Source organism: Leptodactylus fuscus, chromosome 1 (assembly GCF_031893055.1).
Source record: "Leptodactylus fuscus isolate aLepFus1 chromosome 1, aLepFus1.hap2, whole genome shotgun sequence".
Taxonomy (NCBI): domain Eukaryota; kingdom Metazoa; phylum Chordata; class Amphibia; order Anura; family Leptodactylidae; genus Leptodactylus; species Leptodactylus fuscus.
Window position 1 is genome coordinate 287,766,275 of NC_134265.1, and position 19,204 is coordinate 287,785,478.

General features: G+C 41.4%; 1 protein-coding gene across 1 annotated transcript in view; it reads right to left on the minus strand.

The window, feature by feature from the left end:
• ASIC5 (acid sensing ion channel subunit family member 5) overlaps positions 1 to 18,643 on the minus strand; it is a 28,991-nt gene extending 10,348 nt beyond the window's left edge. Inside the window, exons 1-8 of the mRNA XM_075262241.1 lie at positions 18,604 to 18,643; positions 17,264 to 17,389; positions 16,089 to 16,410; positions 13,664 to 13,901; positions 11,924 to 12,046; positions 10,051 to 10,200; positions 8,653 to 8,800; positions 8,102 to 8,158 (exon numbers count right to left, since the gene is read on the minus strand). Of these exons, the coding sequence (XP_075118342.1) occupies positions 8,102 to 8,158; positions 8,653 to 8,800; positions 10,051 to 10,200; positions 11,924 to 12,046; positions 13,664 to 13,901; positions 16,089 to 16,410; positions 17,264 to 17,389; positions 18,604 to 18,643 (1,204 nt within the window). The remainder of the gene's footprint in view (positions 1 to 8,101; positions 8,159 to 8,652; positions 8,801 to 10,050; positions 10,201 to 11,923; positions 12,047 to 13,663; positions 13,902 to 16,088; positions 16,411 to 17,263; positions 17,390 to 18,603) is intronic.
• Between the last annotated feature and the right edge of the window lie 561 nt (positions 18,644 to 19,204).

Sequence of the window (19,204 nt, forward strand, 5' to 3'; positions counted from 1 at the left end):
GAGGAGAGGAGGCAGAGTCTGACAGGCTGCTGGACAATGTGCTGTAAGCGTTCTCTGACAGCCATTGCAAGACCTGTTCCTGGTTCTCGGGCCTACTAAGGTTTGTACCCTGCAGTTTAGTTAATGTGGCAAGCAACCCTGGCACTGTGGAGTGGCGCAATGCTTGCTGCCCCACAGGAGTAGGCACGGGACGCCCTGTGGCTTCACTGCTACCTTGCTCCCCAGAACCATTCCCCCGACCTCGCCCACGGCCTCGTCCACGTCCCTTTCCGGGAGCCTTGCGCATTTTGAATTCCTAGTTAGAAATTGGCACTGTATACCAGTAGTAAAAATTGTGGGTGCACGTAACCCCAATATATTCTTTGAATTCCCAGTCAGACACTGGCACTATATGGCAGTAGCAAGAAATGAGGGTATTTGTATTCCCAATATATTCTTTGAATTCCCAGTCAGACAATGGCACTGTATACCAGTAGTAAAAATTGTGGGTGCACGTAACCCCAATATATTCTTTGAATTACCAGTCAGAAACTGGCACTATATGGCAGTAGCAAGAAATGAGGGTATTTATAACCCCAATATATTCTTTGAATTCCCAGTCAGACAATGGCACTGTATACCAGTAGTAAAAATTGTGGGTGCACGTAACCCCAATATATTCTTTGAATTCCCAGTCAGACACTGGCACTATATGGCAGTAGCAAGAAATGAGGGTATTTGTATTCCCAATATACTCTTTGAATTCCCAGTCAGACAATGGCACTGTATACCAGTAGTAAAAATTGTGGGTGCACGTAACCCCAATATATTCTTTGAATTACCAGTCAGAAACTGGCACTATATGGCAGTAGCAAGAAATGAGGGTATTTATAACCCCAATATATTCTTTGAATTCCCAGTCAGACAATGGCACTGTATACCAGTAGTAAAAATTGTGGGTGCACGTAACCCCAATATATTCTTTGAATTCCCAGTCAGACACTGGCACTATATGGCAGTAGCAAGAAATGAGGGTATTTGTATTCCCAATATATTCTTTGAATTCCCAGTCAGACAATGGCACTGTATACCAGTAGTAAAAATTGTGGGTGCACGTAACCCCAATATATTCTTTGAATTCCCAGTCAGACACTGGCACTATATGGCAGTAGCAAGAAATGAGGGTATTTGTATTCCCAATATATTCTTTGAATTCCCAGTCAGACAATGGCACTGTATACCAGTAGTAAAAATTGTGGGTGCACGTAACCCCAATATATTCTTTGAATTACCAGTCAGAAACTGGCACTATATGGCAGTAGCAAGAAATGAGGGTATTTATAACCCCAATATATTCTTTGAATTCCCAGTCAGACAATGGCACTGTATACCAGTAGTAAAAATTGTGGGTGCACGTAACCCAAATATATTCTTTGAATTCCCAGTCAGACACTGGCACTATATGGCAGTAGCAAGAAATGAGGGTATTTGTATTCCCAATATACTCTTTGAATTCCCAGTCAGACAATGGCACTGTATACCAGTAGTAAAAATTGTGGGTGCACGTAACCCCAATATATTCTTTGAATTACCAGTCAGAAACTGGCACTATATGGCAGTAGCAAGAAATGAGGGTATTTATAACCCCAATATATTCTTTGAATTCCCAGTCAGACAATGGCACTGTATACCAGTAGTAAAAATTGTGGGTGCACGTAACCCCAATATATTCTTTGAATTACCAGTCAGAAACTGGCACTATATGGCAGTAGCAAGAAATGAGGGTATTTGTATTCCCAATATATTCTTTGAATTCCCAGTCAGACAATGGCACTGTATACCAGTAGTAAAAATTGTGGGTGCACATAACCCCAATATATTCTTTGAATTACCAGTCAGAAACTGGCACTATATGGCAGTAGCAAGAAATGAGGGTATTTATAACCCCAATATATTCTTTGAATTCCCAGTCAGACAATGGCACTGTATACCAGTAGTAAAAATTGTGGGTGCACGTAACCCCAATATATTCTTTGAATTCCCAGTCAGACACTGGCACTATATGGCAGTAGCAAGAAATGAGGGTATTTGTATTCCCAATATATTCTTTGAATTCCCAGTCAGACAATGGCACTGTATACCAGTAGTAAAAATTGTGGGTGCACGTAACCCCAATATATTCTTTGAATTCCCAGTCAGACACTGGCACTATATGGCAGTAGCAAGAAATGAGGGTATTTGTATTCCCAATATATTCTTTGAATTCCCAGTCAGACAATGGCACTGTATACCAGTAGTAAAAATTGTGGGTGCACGTAACCCCAATATATTCTTTGAATTACCAGTCAGACACTGGCACTATATGGCAGTAGCAAGAAATGAGGGTATTTGTATTCCCAATATATTCTTTGAATTCCCAGTCAGACAATGGCACTGTATACCAGTAGTAAAAATTGTGGGTGCACGTAACCCCAATATATTCTTTGAATTCCCAGTCAGACACTGGCACTATATGGCAGTAGCAAGAAATGAGGGTATTTGTATTCCCAATATATTCTTTGAATTCCCAGTCAGACAATGGCACTGTATACCAGTAGTAAAAATTGTGGGTGCACGTAACCCCAATATATTCTTTGAATTCCCAGTCAGACACTGGCACTATATGGCAGTAGCAAGAAATGAGGGTATTTGTATTCCCAATATATTCTTTGAATTCCCAGTCAGACAATGGCACTGTATACCAGTAGTAAAAATTGTGGGTGCACGTAACCCCAATATATTCTTTGAATTCCCAGTCAGACACTGGCACTATATGGCAGTAGCAAGAAATGAGGGTATTTGTATTCCCAATATATTCTTTGAATTCCCAGTCAGACAATGGCACTGTATACCAGTAGTAAAAATTGTGGGTGCACGTAACCCCAATATATTCTTTGAATTCCCAGTCAGACACTGGCACTATATGGCAGTAGCAAGAAATGAGGGTATTTGTATTCCCAATATATTCTTTGAATTCCCAGTCAGACAATGGCACTGTATACCAGTAGTAAAAATTGTGGGTGCACGTAACCCCAATATATTCTTTGAATTACCAGTCAGACACTGGCACTATATGGCAGTAGCAAGAAATGAGGGTATTTGTATTCCCAATATATTCTTTGAATTCCCAGTCAGACAATGGCACTGTATACCAGTAGTAAAAATTGTGGGTGTATATAGCCCCAATTCTATTGCTAGGGGACTTGCAGGGTATTTCTGGGGTGAAGGTGGGGGGGCACACCGTTGGAACGGGTATCGGGGTATATATCGGGTATACGGGAATACACTGACAGTGTATTCCATTCAGGATCCTGGGAAAGCTGGGTTGCGGCGATTGAGCCCGTCAGTGCCACGTTACACTGACAAGCTTCTCCCTGGAATTTAGCTCTTACAAGAGCTGTTGGTTGTCTTCTCCTTCCTATCCTAGCCTGTCCCTGCCTACCCAGAATCTAAGCCCTAGCTAGCTGGACGGAAACCTCCGTCCTCGGTGAATTGCAAGCTCAGAATGACGCGAACCTGGGTGGCGCTGTTCTTTTAAATTAGAGGTCACATGTTTTCGGCAGCCAATGGGTTTTGCCTACTTTTCTCAACGTCACCGGTGTCGTAGTTCCTGTCCCACCTACCCTGCGCTGTTATTGGAGCAAAAAAGGCGCCAGGGAAGGTGGGAGGGGAATCGAGTAATGGCGCACTTTACCACGCGGTGTTCGATTCGATTCGAACATGCCGAACAGCCTAATATCCGATCGAACATGAGTTCGATAGAACACTGTTCGCTCATCTCTAGTTATGACTAGAGATGAGCCAACAGCGTTCGATCGAGTACATGTTTGATTGGACATCACACTGTTCGCAATGTTCGATTCGATACGAACACCGCGTTGCAAATGCACTTAAAGTTCAATTCCCCTCCCACTTTCCCTGGCGCTTTTTCTGCACCAATAACAGCGCAGGGGAGGTGGGACAGGAACTATGACAACGGAGGCAATGAAAAAAACTAGGAAAAAGCCATTGGCTGCCGAGGACATGTGACCTCAGATTCAAACGAAGAGGCGGCATCAGCTCCGATTCATTTGCGGCTTGCACTTAGTTAGAGAGAGACATCTGCTGAGGGCTAGTTAGGTTTTTAGATTCTGCTAGGCAGGAATAGCAAAGAAGAAGAACCACAACAGCTCTTTTAAGAGCTACACTAAAGGGAAAAGCTGAAACAAGCTTGGCACAGTGTCTACCCACAAACGCTAAAGTGGGATTCACAGCAATTAAGCCAGGCTGTATCCGCGCAACCCAGCTTTCCGCGGTGGGGATTAAGCTAAGTGGGATACACTGAAATTGTATGCCCATATACCCTATATACGCTTAATCCAGGGTTCAACAGAAACTAAGGGGTATACACTGAAATTCTCAGCCCATATACACTATTTACGTTTCATCCAGGTTGTCATGGTGTGTACCCACAAAAAATAAGTGGGATATACATTCTAATTCTCAGGCTATAGACGCTTCATCCAGGTTGTCACGGTGTGTACCCACCAAACCATCTAAAAATGCGCAAGGCTACCAGTAAGGGACGTGGATGGAGGTTGGGGACGTGGGAATGTTGCTGGGGAGCAAGGTCGCGGTGAAGCCACAACGCATCCCATGCCTACTCCTCAGGGGCAGCAAGCATTGCACTTCTCCACAGTCCTCAGCTTGCTGGCCACATTAAGTAGGGTGCAGGGCACAAACCTAAGTAGGCCCGAGCACCAGGAACATGTGTTACAATGGCTAGCGGATAATGCTTCCACCACAATATCCACCAGCCAGTCAGTCTCTACCTTAACCCCTCCTCCTACACAACATTCTCGTCAGCCTTCCTCCCAAAATGCCCAATCTTCTCAGCAGAGTAATCCAACTTTCCCTGCTCCCAGTAGCTGTTCTCTGATCCTTTAACTGTCCCTCTCCCTGTCCCTCCATTTCCCGATTCCACGGAGCTACCAAACGACTTTCTGTGTCTAGATGCCCAAACATCTCCTGTTGATTTTGTGGTGGTTGACCAACAACCCACCCTCAGTGATGATGACGAGACACAGTTGACATCAGGGCAGCCTGTTGCCATGTGCGGTGTGCAGGAGGAGGAGGCGAGAGAGGAATTGGCAGAGGAGGTGGTGGAGGACGAGGACACTGACCCGACCTGGGCAGGGGGAATGTCAAGCGGGGAAAGCAGTGTCGATGTTGAGGGAGGTGCAGCACCAAAGAGGGTAGCTAGAGGCAGAGGCATGTCCAGAGGCAGAGGTCAGCTGCTTCGCCAAAGTCAGGCCACACCCAGAATGGTCCAAGATGTTCCCTATCATAGCCAGCCCAGAAAAACTCCCCCATCGAAGGCACGTTCCTCGATGGTGTGGGGATTTTTCAAGGAATGCCTGGAGGACGAATATAGTGCGGTTTGCACAATTTGCCACTCGAAACTGAGTAGGGGCTCTGAAAAGAGCAACGTTTCGACCACTTCCATGCACCGTCATTTGGAATCCAAGCACTGGACTCAGTGGGAGAGAGCAAACACAGGACAATCGTCATCCGGCGTTGCCGCCACTGCCTCTCCCACTGTTGCCAGTGCTGGCGCTGCGGTCCAGAGCACCAGCCAGGACACCGCAACATCTGGCTCCACCATTTTGGGGACTTCTCCCTCATCCTCCCCTGTTCCTGTCTCAGCTCCTTCTCCTGCACCATCATGTGCCTCCTCCCAGCAACCCACCATCCCTCAGACATTTCAGCACTAACCACCCACATGCGCAAGCCTCCAAATTCCTAGCCCAGGAGATGTTGGCGTTCTGGCTTGTGGAAACTATGGCCTTCCGGGACCTGATGGCAAGTGTGGCACCTCGCTATGCCGTCCCTAGCCATTACTACTTCTCCCAGTGTGCCGTCCCCACCTTGCACCAGCACGTGTCACTCAACATCAGGCGGGCCCTAAGTTCCGCGCTTTGCACAAAGGTCCACTTGATCACCGACGCGTGTACAAGTGCATGCGGACAGGGACGCTACATTTCACTGACGGCACACTGGGTGAATGTAGTTGAGGCTGGGACTGGGTCACAAACTGGGCTGTCTACCTTGTCTCCCCACCTATCATTCCTGGCAGGAGCTCTGAAACATCCTCCTCCTCCGCCGTTAAATTGACTCCTGCTACGAGCTGGAAACGTTGCAGCACTGGCATGGGCAGACGTCAGCAGGCCGTGCTGAAGCTTATAAGCTTGGGGGACAGACAGCACACTGCCTCCGAGGTGAGGGATGCTCTCCTTGATGAGACAGCAATATGGTTTCAGCCACTGCACCTGGGCCCATAATGGCAGGAACCTGGTAGCAGCTCTGGAGCTTGCCAGCCTCCAACATGTTCCATGCCTGGCCCACGTCTTTAACCTAGTGGTGCAACGTTTTTTAAAGACATACCCAAATGTGTAAGAGCTACTGGTGAAAGTGTGGCGCTTGTGCGCCCACTTTCGCAAGTCTACAGTAGCAGCTGCTAGCCTCAAAAAACTCCAGCAATGCCTACATCTGCCCGAACACTGTTATGCGATGTCCCCACACGCTGGAACTCAACATATCATATGTTGAGCAGAGTGGTTGAGCAGCAGAGACCTTTGATGGAGTACCATCTCCAAAACCCTCGGGTGCTACAAAGTCAGCTCCCTCAGTTTCTCAACCATGAGTGGCCATGGATAGGAGACCTATGTGAAATCCTACGGGTATTTGAGGAGTCCACCAAGAGGGTCATCTGTGAGGACGTACTAGTGAGCGTAACAATCCCGCTCTTGTGTGTGATGCATGCAAGAATCCCTCATTGCCATCAGGGATAACGCAGATCACACTGAGGAGTCAGGGATAACAGCAGAACCGTTACATTGAACTTGCCCTACATGCCTTGGAGGTGCTGTCCTGTTCTGCCGCCAGCATGCTATCTGAAAGGGTTTTCAGCGCAGCCGGTGGTATTATCACGGATAAGCACAGCCGGCTGTCATCTGAGAGTGCCTGAATGGCTGACTTTCAGCAAAATGAGCAGCCACTGGATAGACCCATCATTTTCCTGTCCACCAGTATCAAGCAGCCCATCATGTCTGCGCTCGACCTCTACAATTCCTCCTCATATTCCTCCACCATCTGCGTTGCACAATTCTGATCCTTCTAGGCTCAATCCACCCTGATTTTCCCAAACTCTGCTGGTTAGAGGATCAACTCACTCCAAGGGCCAAAAACACTGCTGGTGCAAGGCTCAACTAACCCCAAGAGCCAAAAACACTGCTGGTGCAAGGCTCAACTAAGTTAAAGGGCCTAAAACTCTGCTGGTAAGAGGCTGAAGTCACCTAAAGAGCCTCAATCTCTGCTGGTAGCTCAGCTTATGGGCCTCTAACTTAATTTGGAAGGGCTCATGTTAAGGACCAGAAAAGTGAATTTTGGAAGGTCTTACCACATCACACACACATCCACAATGACAGTTAAGGGTGGGTACTGTTGGATGTCCCATTGCCTCTTCCATCTTTGGTTGTCATGGGCAACGTGATTTAAAGGGGGGCTTGTTAAGGTTTCATTAGAGTAAAATTTGGGTTTCTGTCCATCCAATTGGGGAGGAAAAAAAGGTTTCCAGGTATTTTTCCAATTTCATAGTGGGTTTTTTGAGTGTGGAAAGTGTATAGTTGATAAGCTGTGATGTTGGGGTAAAACTGTGACTTGGGCTTGTTAGATGCCCCCAGGCATGCTTCCCCTGCTATCCCAGTTGCATTCCAGAGGTGTTGTCATCATTTGCTTAGGTGTCATAGTGGACTTGGTGACCCTACATAGTCGAACATTGGTTTCCCCCTATACGAGTATTTTTTCCCCATAGACTATAATGGGGTTTGATGTTCGATCGAACAGTCGAGTATTCAGCGGCTACTGGAATCGAACATTTCACTGTTTGCTCATCTCTAGTTATGACCTAAGACAAACTTCTGGTACATTAAATATCTGCATAACTGTAAATGCTCTGTCTGACCATTGCAGTATTATATTACAATAATATAACAGACATACAGTATACTGTATCTGTGAATATACCTGTGAACTGTATACTTACAAATTGTAGGGTACACGCAGTTATAAAATCGCTGAATATCACATTCTTTTCCAAGACCTGTAAAGAAACAAATAAACATTTTTTGTTCAGCCTTGTTTCAGTTGCCCTCTTGTTTGCATGATGATGTAGTTCCTTCCTGACGTAGACATTTTCTATTTTCTAATATTGTGTTTGACTCCCCGCCTTCCAAATCCCATAACTTTTTATTTTTATGTTCATAGAGCCACATGAGGGTTTAATGTTTGCAGGTCAAATTAAAAGCCTTCAAAAAATTTCACAAAATGCCCAACCACCGATCCATTCATTTCAACAGGAGCACCAGCATGGAGCATTTACTATAACTATCTCCTGCTCTCTAATTGAAATGAATGGAGCAGAACATGAACTGACTGACCACATTCAGAACAGGGGATTAAACTTCTCATTTACCTAATCGTTGGGGGTCTCAGTGGTCGGACCCAACTGATTTCTACAAGTAATTTGCTAAGATGGGAATACCCTTTTAATATTCAACTGAGTATAAAGTCATAATTAATATTTAATACTATTACCTGGTAGTAGAAAAGGCAAACATCCACATTCTTCTTGTATATAAGCAGACTTGCATTCTTGAAGACACCCGTAAGTGCTGTAGACTCCATGATATGTCAACACTAAATCAGGATTACATTCACCCCAAGGATATTCCTGATTAATTGTCTGGAAGAAAATAGGTGATCTAATGTAGAGACTTTAAAGTAGAAAGAAGACTAAGCAATAATATTACTAATAACTTTATGTAGCAGCAATTTACAAATCAGAGGTACATGAACAGATAAGAGAAATTACCATGTGACAAAGAAATTAAAGGGGCTCTATCATTGGTAAAAGTAATTTTGAACTAATCACATCCTTGCATAGGCTTTAGAAAGGCTATTCCACACCTACCTTTAGTATGTAGATTGCCTCAGCGGTTTTTGAATAAGTCCGTCTGAAAGGTTGGCATTTGTTTGAATGAGTCTGAGGGCTATAACTACAATGAGGATTCTGACAAATCAGAATAAGTGCAGTCTGTCAGATGACAATTGACTAATTAGTTGCTTACAAAAAAGGCTGGACAGGGCAAAACCCTACCTTTTATTCATTAGGAGCAATTGTATTGAGACACATAGATAGCATCTGGGACAGTGGTAGTGAAAGTTACTAGGTGAAAATATATATTTATATTAATAATTCTACTGCTTCTCAGATCCTCACTGCTCTCTGTATCCGGGCCTCCAGTGCTAATGTTAGGACACACACGTGACCTGTGTAGCCAACTATTGTGGCTGTAGCAGTGACCACTCAAAACAAATAAGGTTACGGTTATGGCCAGTCATTGGCTACAGAGGTCACTTGTCTCTGCTGAGAGGTCACAACTGGAGACAACAATACAGAGACCAGCAGGGAACTAGAAAGCAGTGAAGAGAGTGGTGGGATATTACTCTTATTATTTTATAACATATGAAGCAGCCTTGAAATAGTGTATGGACAACCCCTTTAAAAAAGTCTTCTACAATTCCTTTCTATACAATTCATTAATGCATCCATCAAATAGACTGGTGTTTAATGTGATTTAAGAACCTACATTGGTATTAGTCACAGCAACTTACTGTCTAATTAAACTTGATAGCAACCTAAAGCTATCTTAGAATATCTGAATCCCTAAGGGACATCACTATATTCTACAAAGCTATGCTAATATCCGGAAGTTGACATTTATTGGCTCTATAGCCTGCTGGTTTTCAGAGGCGTCCGCTGTTTCTTTTTCCAAACATAGTACATTATGTATGTAAATCTAATTAGAGGAATGACTATGCATGTACTTAGGAAATATTCTTGCTGTTAAATGGTCTGCTTGAGTATTTCATTTGCATAATAAAATTTAACATCAGCGCCTCTAGTTCCACATCTATTAAATATGTAAGTACCTTGAAATGTCTTATAGAAGCATGTGCGTGCATCCCGGCAGGACAGTGTAGACCCAAGCCATCGAATCTAGGAGGAATATTTGGAGAATGTATCACAAATGTTATTCCAGCATCCACAAACCCCAGTGACGGATCATCAGTGAATTCTGCCTAGTTAGAAAAAAACACAAATAACCATCATAAAATGTACGTTATAGCTACAGCCAACATAAGAAAACATGTATAATAGATGTTCAAGAACATCCATTCATGCAGAAAAACTTTTAATAATATGCACATGCTGATCATTCTCAGGGCATCCATTGTCATTCCTAGCAATTTTATAGTAACATTAACTTTTCTAGTTTAATTAACAGTTACTTTCCTAAGGCTTAAACTTGTATTACGATAGATAGATAGATAGATAGATAGATAGATAGATAGATAGATAGATAGATAGTAGATGATACAGGTGATAGATAGATAGATAGATAGATAGATAGATAGATAGATAGCAGATTATACAGGTGATAGATAGATAGATAGATAGATAGATAGATAGATAGTAGATGATACAGGTGATAGATAGATAGATAGATAGATAGATAGATAGATAGATAGATAGAAGGACAGATAGATAGATAGATAGATAGATAGATAGATAGATAGATGATAGATAGATAGATAGATAGCAGATTATACAGGTGATAGATAGATAGATAGATAGATAGATAGATAGATAGATAGATGATACAGGTGATAGATAGATAGATAAAAGGATAGATACATTATCTATCTATCTATCTATCTATCTATCTATCTATCTATCATAGATAGATAAAGAAATAAATAGATAGATGATAGATAGATAGATAGATAGATAGATAGATAGATAGATAGATAGATAGAGTAAACTCAGTGTTACGAACAATGCTATACTGTAACAAAATATATAAAATGGTAAATGGTCTCAAGTTTCAAAGACACCAGAATATCAGATCCCGTAGTTTCATGGGTCAAATTCTTTATGGAAGTGTGTCTTATATCATCCTTCGGAAAGGGCCATGTTAATCTTTCCTATTTTGTTCCAATTTTAGTATACTAGTGACACAATATGACTGAATACAGTCTCCCATGCTGTTTTCTGGTAAGTGTTCTTTTTTTTTATTATCACTTTTTACTTACTTGGGGGGGGGGGGGGGGCGACGAAGTGACCAAAACACATGAATTGGCAATTTTTTTTCTTTTACAGTGCTCACACTACAGGATAAATAAGATTACTTTCGGATGGTGGAGACTTATGTGCACACTGCAATAGCTATTTGCTTACTTTTTTGGTTTCCATTATTCATTTTGAAATGAGAGAGGAATTTTCTTACTTTGTTATTTATTTAATGGTTTAAAAAACTTGTTTTTACTTTATTTTTTATTATTTTTTTACTGTTCCACAAGGGAAGTTTAACCTGGGACTGTATTGCAGTACATGATACATAGCTTCCCTTTGTGTAATGGGGAAAGGGTGACAAGGCGGACATGAAAGGGTGAAACGAGGAGCGCTGTCACTCGCTAACAACACACAGTCCCCAGATACATCCAGCACCCATTTACCAGAAGCAGTTTCTGCCATGACCCACCACACAAAATCAACTGCAGAAATCTGCCTGCTGGGGGAAAAAAAATGTCCTACTCCCATTCACTTCAATGGGACCATTGTGTGAAATCCTCCCAAAGATCCTACAGGATGTTTTTTTCAGCTACAGGAATATTAGGCATCTACCTCCCATGTGATTAAATGAGTAGAGGAATTTTTGCAGATCCAACACCATGTTCAATGTGACCGGTTCCCTTGAATGTTAAACATTAGACCTTTGTATGAGAATTCTGATTTCAGTACCTGTTTTATATCAAATAGTACACTTAATCCTCTTCCAGAAGTACTGACCCTTGTAGGCGATGAAGAGGCATTACGGTTGAAAGTGTAACAGTTTCCATATTCTGTGAAAACATGTTCAAAGTCCTTGAAGAAAAAAATAAAATTAATCACTTTTTTTTTTGTAAACGCTTTAGTTTGGAATCAGAATGTCAAACAACATTGCTTGATTTTTGATGACTTCATTATATTTTCAATTATGTTTCTTTATATTGTAAGGGTGTGAACCTAGAGGGCGCTGTAGAGCGAACAAAAACAGGGTTAAAAAGGACTCTGACCACACCCATGAGAGAGACATAAGTACAAGAGCTTTCTATATTTTCCCATTCCTCTACTAGCCATTGTTTTCTTTGGCTCAAATAACTGCAACAAAATCTGCAACAAAAAAAGCTGTGTTTCTTAAATTTGTTGACGCAGAATTTCACAACTAAATGGGTTCTCCACCTACCTTTGTTTATATAAAAAATATAACATACTATAATACCATAAATTAGCCATTTTCTCATGTTTGGTGTCAGTAAGGGTATATTCACACAATAGAATTTAAAACTGATTTTGAGGCTGATTCGGCCTCAAAATTAGCAGCAAATTCTGCACTAAATCTGGCTTTCATTGCTTTGAATGGAAAAAAAAAATGTGGAAAAAATTATTGTGCTGGATCTTGTCCTTCTTCTGGAACTGATCAGTAAGTTTAAGCTCCGGCTTCAGCCTTCTGTTGTTGGGAGCCACAAAATGTAGAGTGTCTGAACAGTCCCAAAAGTGCTAAAATCATAGTGAGTGGAACAGCTACAGCTTATTTACTAGTGACAGACCATCTATGTCTATGTTCATGTCTATACTGGAGACTTCATCAATTTTTCAAACAAAACAAAGGACATTGCAGTGGACCCTAATGGACCCCATTATAAGTCAATGTACTCTGTTGGTGGACTTTGTTATCCACCATGCAGAGGACCTAGCAATGCCTCATGATTTTAGTTTACAACAGAAACCCCAATACACATGTGAACACAGCCAAACAAATATAGACTTCAATGGGTGTGCCAGACCTCATATACCTTGTAACTAGTCCGACAGTGCAAGAACAAGGCAAGGAGCTGCTGCAGTAATACCATATTTAACACTAGAATCATGGTTTATGCTACAATTTTTCAAATGTAGATTGTGAGCCCCATATAGGGATCACAATGTACTTTTTTTTTTTCATTTAAGTATGTCTTTGCAGAATGGGAGGAAATCCATGCAAACACGGGGAGAGCATAGAAACTCCTTGTAGAAGTTGTTCCTGGTGGGATTCGAACCAAGGACTCCAACGCTGCAAGGCTGCTAGCCACCATGTTGCTCCTGTACATCTACAATTCACCCCTCCAATTGAGAGTCATTTAATGAATACAATAGCACAGCATAAGACATTATTTTGACCATCAAACAGCAATGAAAACCTAATGAAACAAGTTTGTGTGTGAATAAAGCCTTATGAGCTAAAATGTTCAACTACTCCTACTTGCAGGCCATAGGTGAAACCATTTTTTCAATATTAAAAACATCTGGATATTGTATTTACCCACTTAATTCTTTTTATGAAGCCTAATATGAGAAAATCTATTGAAATATCTGTATATTACATTGAATATTTATACTTTAGGGATGTATATTAAACTGCATCAGCGTCTTTACTACTGGAAGAAATGAAAGCAATATTACCTCTGGGTAGCAAGGAATGCCAAAGAAATCACACTTCAATAATGTGCTGTTATTGATATAAAATCCATAGTTTTTGGTGAAGTCTTTAATGCTGAAATTTTGGTTTTGTTGCATAAAATCAATCATTTCCTTTAATTGCTCAGAATATTTCCCAGCATTTGAAAAATGAAGAACTGTGGACACAATGTTCCACATGAAAAAGGCAATACTCAGATTGTTAACAGCATGGGTTTGGTACCTAAAAAATCAAGACAGTATAACATGTATAAAACAAACTTGTAGAATGTACAACAGGCTGCATAATAACTACATGACTTAATCACGGGTAGACAGTTTTATATAAAATAACCTAAGATGGCTCAAAAGAAAGGAGACAAAGTAATTAATGTAGGTATGTAGGATGTTACAATCTCATGAAATTATAGCATATCACTGTGGTATCATTTTATGATCAGTGGGGGATTTAGCTTCTGGGACCCTCATGGTCCTAACAATGAAGGAGATGCAGCCATGATTCCCAGTATTTCCCTGTACAGGGTCTCCCCAGTTATAGGGGAAGTGCAGCAGAGCTCCAAATACGGTAAGGGTAAGTTCACATGGGGTTTTTTGGATCGAAACCTGAGGTGGAGGCCGCCTCAGGTTCTGATCCAAAAAAACGTGTAGCCGCGACTGAAAGCCAGTGCACTGCATCGGCATCCAGCCGCGCACTCTGCTCCTGATTAGGCCCAATGAATGGGCCTAGTCCGGCGGAGGGAGTTTCTTCAGGCCGAATTGCGAGGCGACTCGGCCTGAAGAATGAGCACCTCGCTTCTTTTTTCCGGGAGCCGGAAGAAACGGCTCCCAGAAAAAAGACCTGAGCAGCTCCCACTGATTTCAATGGGAGCCATCTTATTGGTCAGGGTTTTTAGGCGGATACAACCTCAAAACCCTGACCAAAGAACTCTGCAGTTCCAAGTTCCACTGTACAGAAAAAACCTAGCTAAAAAACTTTATAGCTAACTCCTGGTACTAGCAGCTCCTGCACAGTTCTACACCAAGGCTGCAGTAGTACATCTTGGCTTCAATGCACCTATGCTGGACCTTGGGTGCATGCGCAGTGAACACAAGGCTCTCTAGCTTCAGTGAAGAGCTGTGCAGGCGCTGCCAACACTAGAGTTGAGTCCAATGAAACTTTTTTTTTTTTTTTCATTGAAGTCATGGACAGTGCTAGAATATTTGAAACAATATGCAAATAGCCCATAAGGACGTGTGTTTGGTTTACTGCTCAAAATACAATTGGCGGGTTCCTTTTAAATTGTATGACTGCATAAATATCAGTTCTGTACAAGAGATGAGCGAGTGGTGTTTGATCGAATACCTCCCCTGCATAGTTATTGGTGTTAAAAAAAGGCGCCAGGAAAGGTGGTAGGGGAATCAAATTTTTCCCGTGTTTTCCATTGGTATTCGACCGAGTACACCAATAACTATGCAGGGGAGGTATTCGATCGAAAACTACTCGCTCATCTCTATTCTGTACATTTACAGCTAACACTTTTATAGCACACAGACAATACTAAGACACCATGCACATGGAAGGATTAGAAATGGGAGGATATATAAACAGAGGCATAACTTGAAACTCCTGGGTATAATGCAAAATCCATAATGGGGCACCTAATTATCTTGTGTCACTGAGAGTGGTACCATATTTCTTGTACATTTGGAGCTATCGCTGCACCTACTATAGCTACGCCCTGGGCTCCAGAAGAGCAAGACTCTTAGTAGTGTTTAAATGCAGGTAATGTTACATGTGATGGTGGGTTTATTGCAGTGCTGCCCCTTTTAAGTCTGTGGGACCGCATTGCAATACCTAATGTTGCCACTACCAGTAAACACTACTCTGAGCCACGCTGTCCTGGATTAAGCTGATCTGCGGGGTCACAGCTATCAGACACCCGCAGATTTAATATTGATGGCCTATCCTAAGATTCGCCATCAATACTACCAAGGTGGAAAACCCCTTTAACGAAATTGGTGATATACTAAGGGTGGACATATGGCCTATGCAGAGTTCCTGTTCCTGTGTGCCACAATTCAGCCTTGGGATTTAATATAGAGTACTTATATACAGTTATATATACAGTTTGTTTTAGGTCTATGCCGATCATTTCATACATAGGGCTCAAGCAGCTTATTACAATTATTTTTGCTAAATGGAACAGAATTTAGTGAGCCTTCTATCCATGTCCCCATACAATATACCTCCTTTGTGGATTATAAATGATAGTAAGTAGACATCTATGCTTCTTATTAGACCACTGGTATATAAATGATATTCAGGTTCATAGACATCATAAATTATTTCTATGATGTAATCTCGTGTGGTAGTCCTTATAAATCATCAGTAGCAATGGTTATATAGAAAGGTAAGAAATTTTACATTTACCTGTTTAGATTACAAAATGTCACGGAAGGAAATTCAATCTTTTCCACATAATGGACAGTAACTGAAGTGGTTGTCGGCCAGCTGAAATAATTGACAACTCGCATACAGACCTGTGAAAAGGCTGCACTGACAAAGACCAAGACCACAAGAGTCCAAAACAGTCTACGGATCTGGCCACTTCTTCCAGTTGTATTGCTTTCCACAAGTTTATGCAAACCATGAAAGGAGGTGGAAATAGCAAAATCATGGTTATATTTCCGACGCTCTTCTACAGATGGCGCTGTATGCTTTCTAATATAGGAATGTATTTTACACCAGAGGGCTAGAAGAAAAGTGATAATTATCATTATTGTATAGTTAGTTCCTGCGGGTTTTGTCAGAAGAAATAATAAGGTTAGATATACATCCAGGCTTCATGCACACACCTGTATTATAACTCTGCAGTTCTGGATACATTATACTCTCTGCTGATATTATTGCAAAGACAGAGAATACAGTCATAGCAAAGAAATGGGCGCAGATGCCCAGGTACATGTACATTTTGTGGCAAGAAAGCACTGATGAAGTCAAAGATCATCATCCTGACAGGTGATTCTCAACCATCTTGATGCGGTTATATCCTGTGTAGTAGGTGGATGATCGCGGCATCCACACCCACCACAGGTCTGTAAGTGAATTGAATGTTATCAAGGGGCAGCACAGTCTCTCAGGTGGGATGGCACAATCTTCTCAAAGATCTTCATCACTTTTGAAGTGAGTGCAATCAGAAGGTAGTTGATCATCTCCCAGACCACCAGTTTCTTAAGTATGGGTATTAACCACAAAGTCTTCCAGAGAGTGGGAACAGACTATTTTCTGAGGTTACTCCATCCAGTCCAGCCACCTTGGTTACCGTGACATGCTACAGTTCTTTAGACATATCACCTGCTGAGATCAGCCCCCAGGTATGGTCTTCCTCTCCTACATTTTTTGGATGAATACTGGCCGCTGTTGTTTCCGTTTTTGCACCTTCGAAAGCATACTATTATTGAACCAATTGAAGACTTATTTAGCTTTTTTGCCTTCTCCCAGTCTCCTTCAACCGCATACTTTTTTGTTTTAAGAGTCACCATGGTTTTTTAGCCCCAATCAGATGGTCGCCATGTTGTTGGTTGCCAGTTTGGACTCAATTTTACTTTTATAGGCTAGCTGCTGTTCTTCAGTTCGGCCTGGAGGTCTTTCTCGGTGACCTTGACTTCCTGGTTTGACTGTGATCTTATGGTGGTACTTTGAGTAAGGCCTACTCTGGTTCACTACATGGCCTATATATGGATAGAATCATATCCAATCTAGTGAAATCAAGAACACATTTACCAAGGTTTTCTATATTTCAGACGTATCCACATAGCACCATACCAGAGTGTTCTGACTCTTTTTGGTTCTTTATTCTGAGTCTTAGTGGACTCAATGTGCCACTATTCTCCTACAGATTCTTTGTCATGTGCAGGAAGTACAGTATCAGTATTCAGGAAATGACTCTTAAAGGCATAGTGGAGAAACATAGTAGTTTAGAGGAGTAATGACAAGTTGACAAGATTGTGGTACAGATATTTTGACCAAAAATAGCACAGTGAAGTCAGTTATATACAGCAATTTAAATGAGCGGCATATAAAAACACATACTTGCTGTGTATACATTTCTCTGATCTCACAAAAGAGATTTGATATATTTTCCTTGATTATAAAGAGAGGGCTTATGTACAGAGGCATAATATGGTTGTACGCATCAACCTTTACTCATCTGGTTCATGTTCTAACAACAATCCTCACTTATACATGTTTGTAGATTTAATCATAGGTAGAAAGAAACAATAAAAAGTTTTCCTTTTTTACTTTTTTTTTTACTTAGGCTGATTTCTCATATACAGATGTAGCAGAAATAACGGGAACTTCTGCAACTGGTTAAACGGCTGAAGTTGAAAAGTTATTGGAAAAAACATTTTTCAATGACTTTTCATTGGTCTTTGTTGTCTTTTGTAATAAGTTATCATACTAGAGCTGTTCATCCAATTGAAGTAGTTCCCATTCACCCATATACATCTGTATATGAGAAGCCAGCCTAAGCCAAAAATAGTACTTGGGTCTAGGCACCAGTGATACTGTATTAGCATGACCATCAGAAAAAAAAAAACATAGAAGGTACTAGGACATTTATGGTAAAATAGCAGAGATCCCCGCTAATATTTTGTTTTAACATTGGAACATTGGGGGAATTTATTAAGACTGGTGTTTCCTACAACCTAAAAATATTACAAATGAAAATAGTTGGGGGATAGATAGATAGATAGATAGATAGATAGATAGATAGATAGATAGATAGATAGATAGGGAGAGAGGGAGAGGGAGAGGGATATTTTATAATACAGTGTAGTATCATCTTCTATAGTGTTACTACTAAAGCTACAGTAATGTACTTAGTACACTCACATAATATTCGTACAATATAAAAATAGCTGAAACTATGAAATATACATACCACTTTTATCAGACTCGCTCAATTTGTTTGGCTGATCCATTTTGCTGAAAAGAAAATGATAAATCCATGCGATGTGCGAGTATAAATGTAGGTTTTAGATTTAATGGGAAGTCCAGGGTGGGAGGAGAAATTATTGCCTGTGCATAACCCAGTTGTTAACCTGCCTGTGTTGCTAACATGTACTTTATAGACTAATAGCGCAGGCCTAATAACACTTATGTATGGTCAATAAAATACAGCAGGGATTTCTACACTAGTGTACTGGATAAAAACAACTACTGTGACTGCCATACAATAGCCACAGAGAAAACTGGTACAAGTGGGCATTCAGGATAATAAAAAGGCTCTGTCTTTTTGTTCAGAAATGGCTTCACCCTTGTAGTATGCAACAGTTCCTGTCTGACCATTAAGCCATTGTCCTATACTAACAGCTGAAACCAGTGATTAGCACTGTTGCTTTGCAACACTGGAGTCTTAGGTTCGAATCCAACCAAAGACAACATCTGTAAGGGGTTTGTATGTTCTCCTACCTTATCTAGGAGAAGTCCAGCTGGCAGCCGTTTCCACTTTCTTGCAGCTTCATGATCTCCATACAACTTTA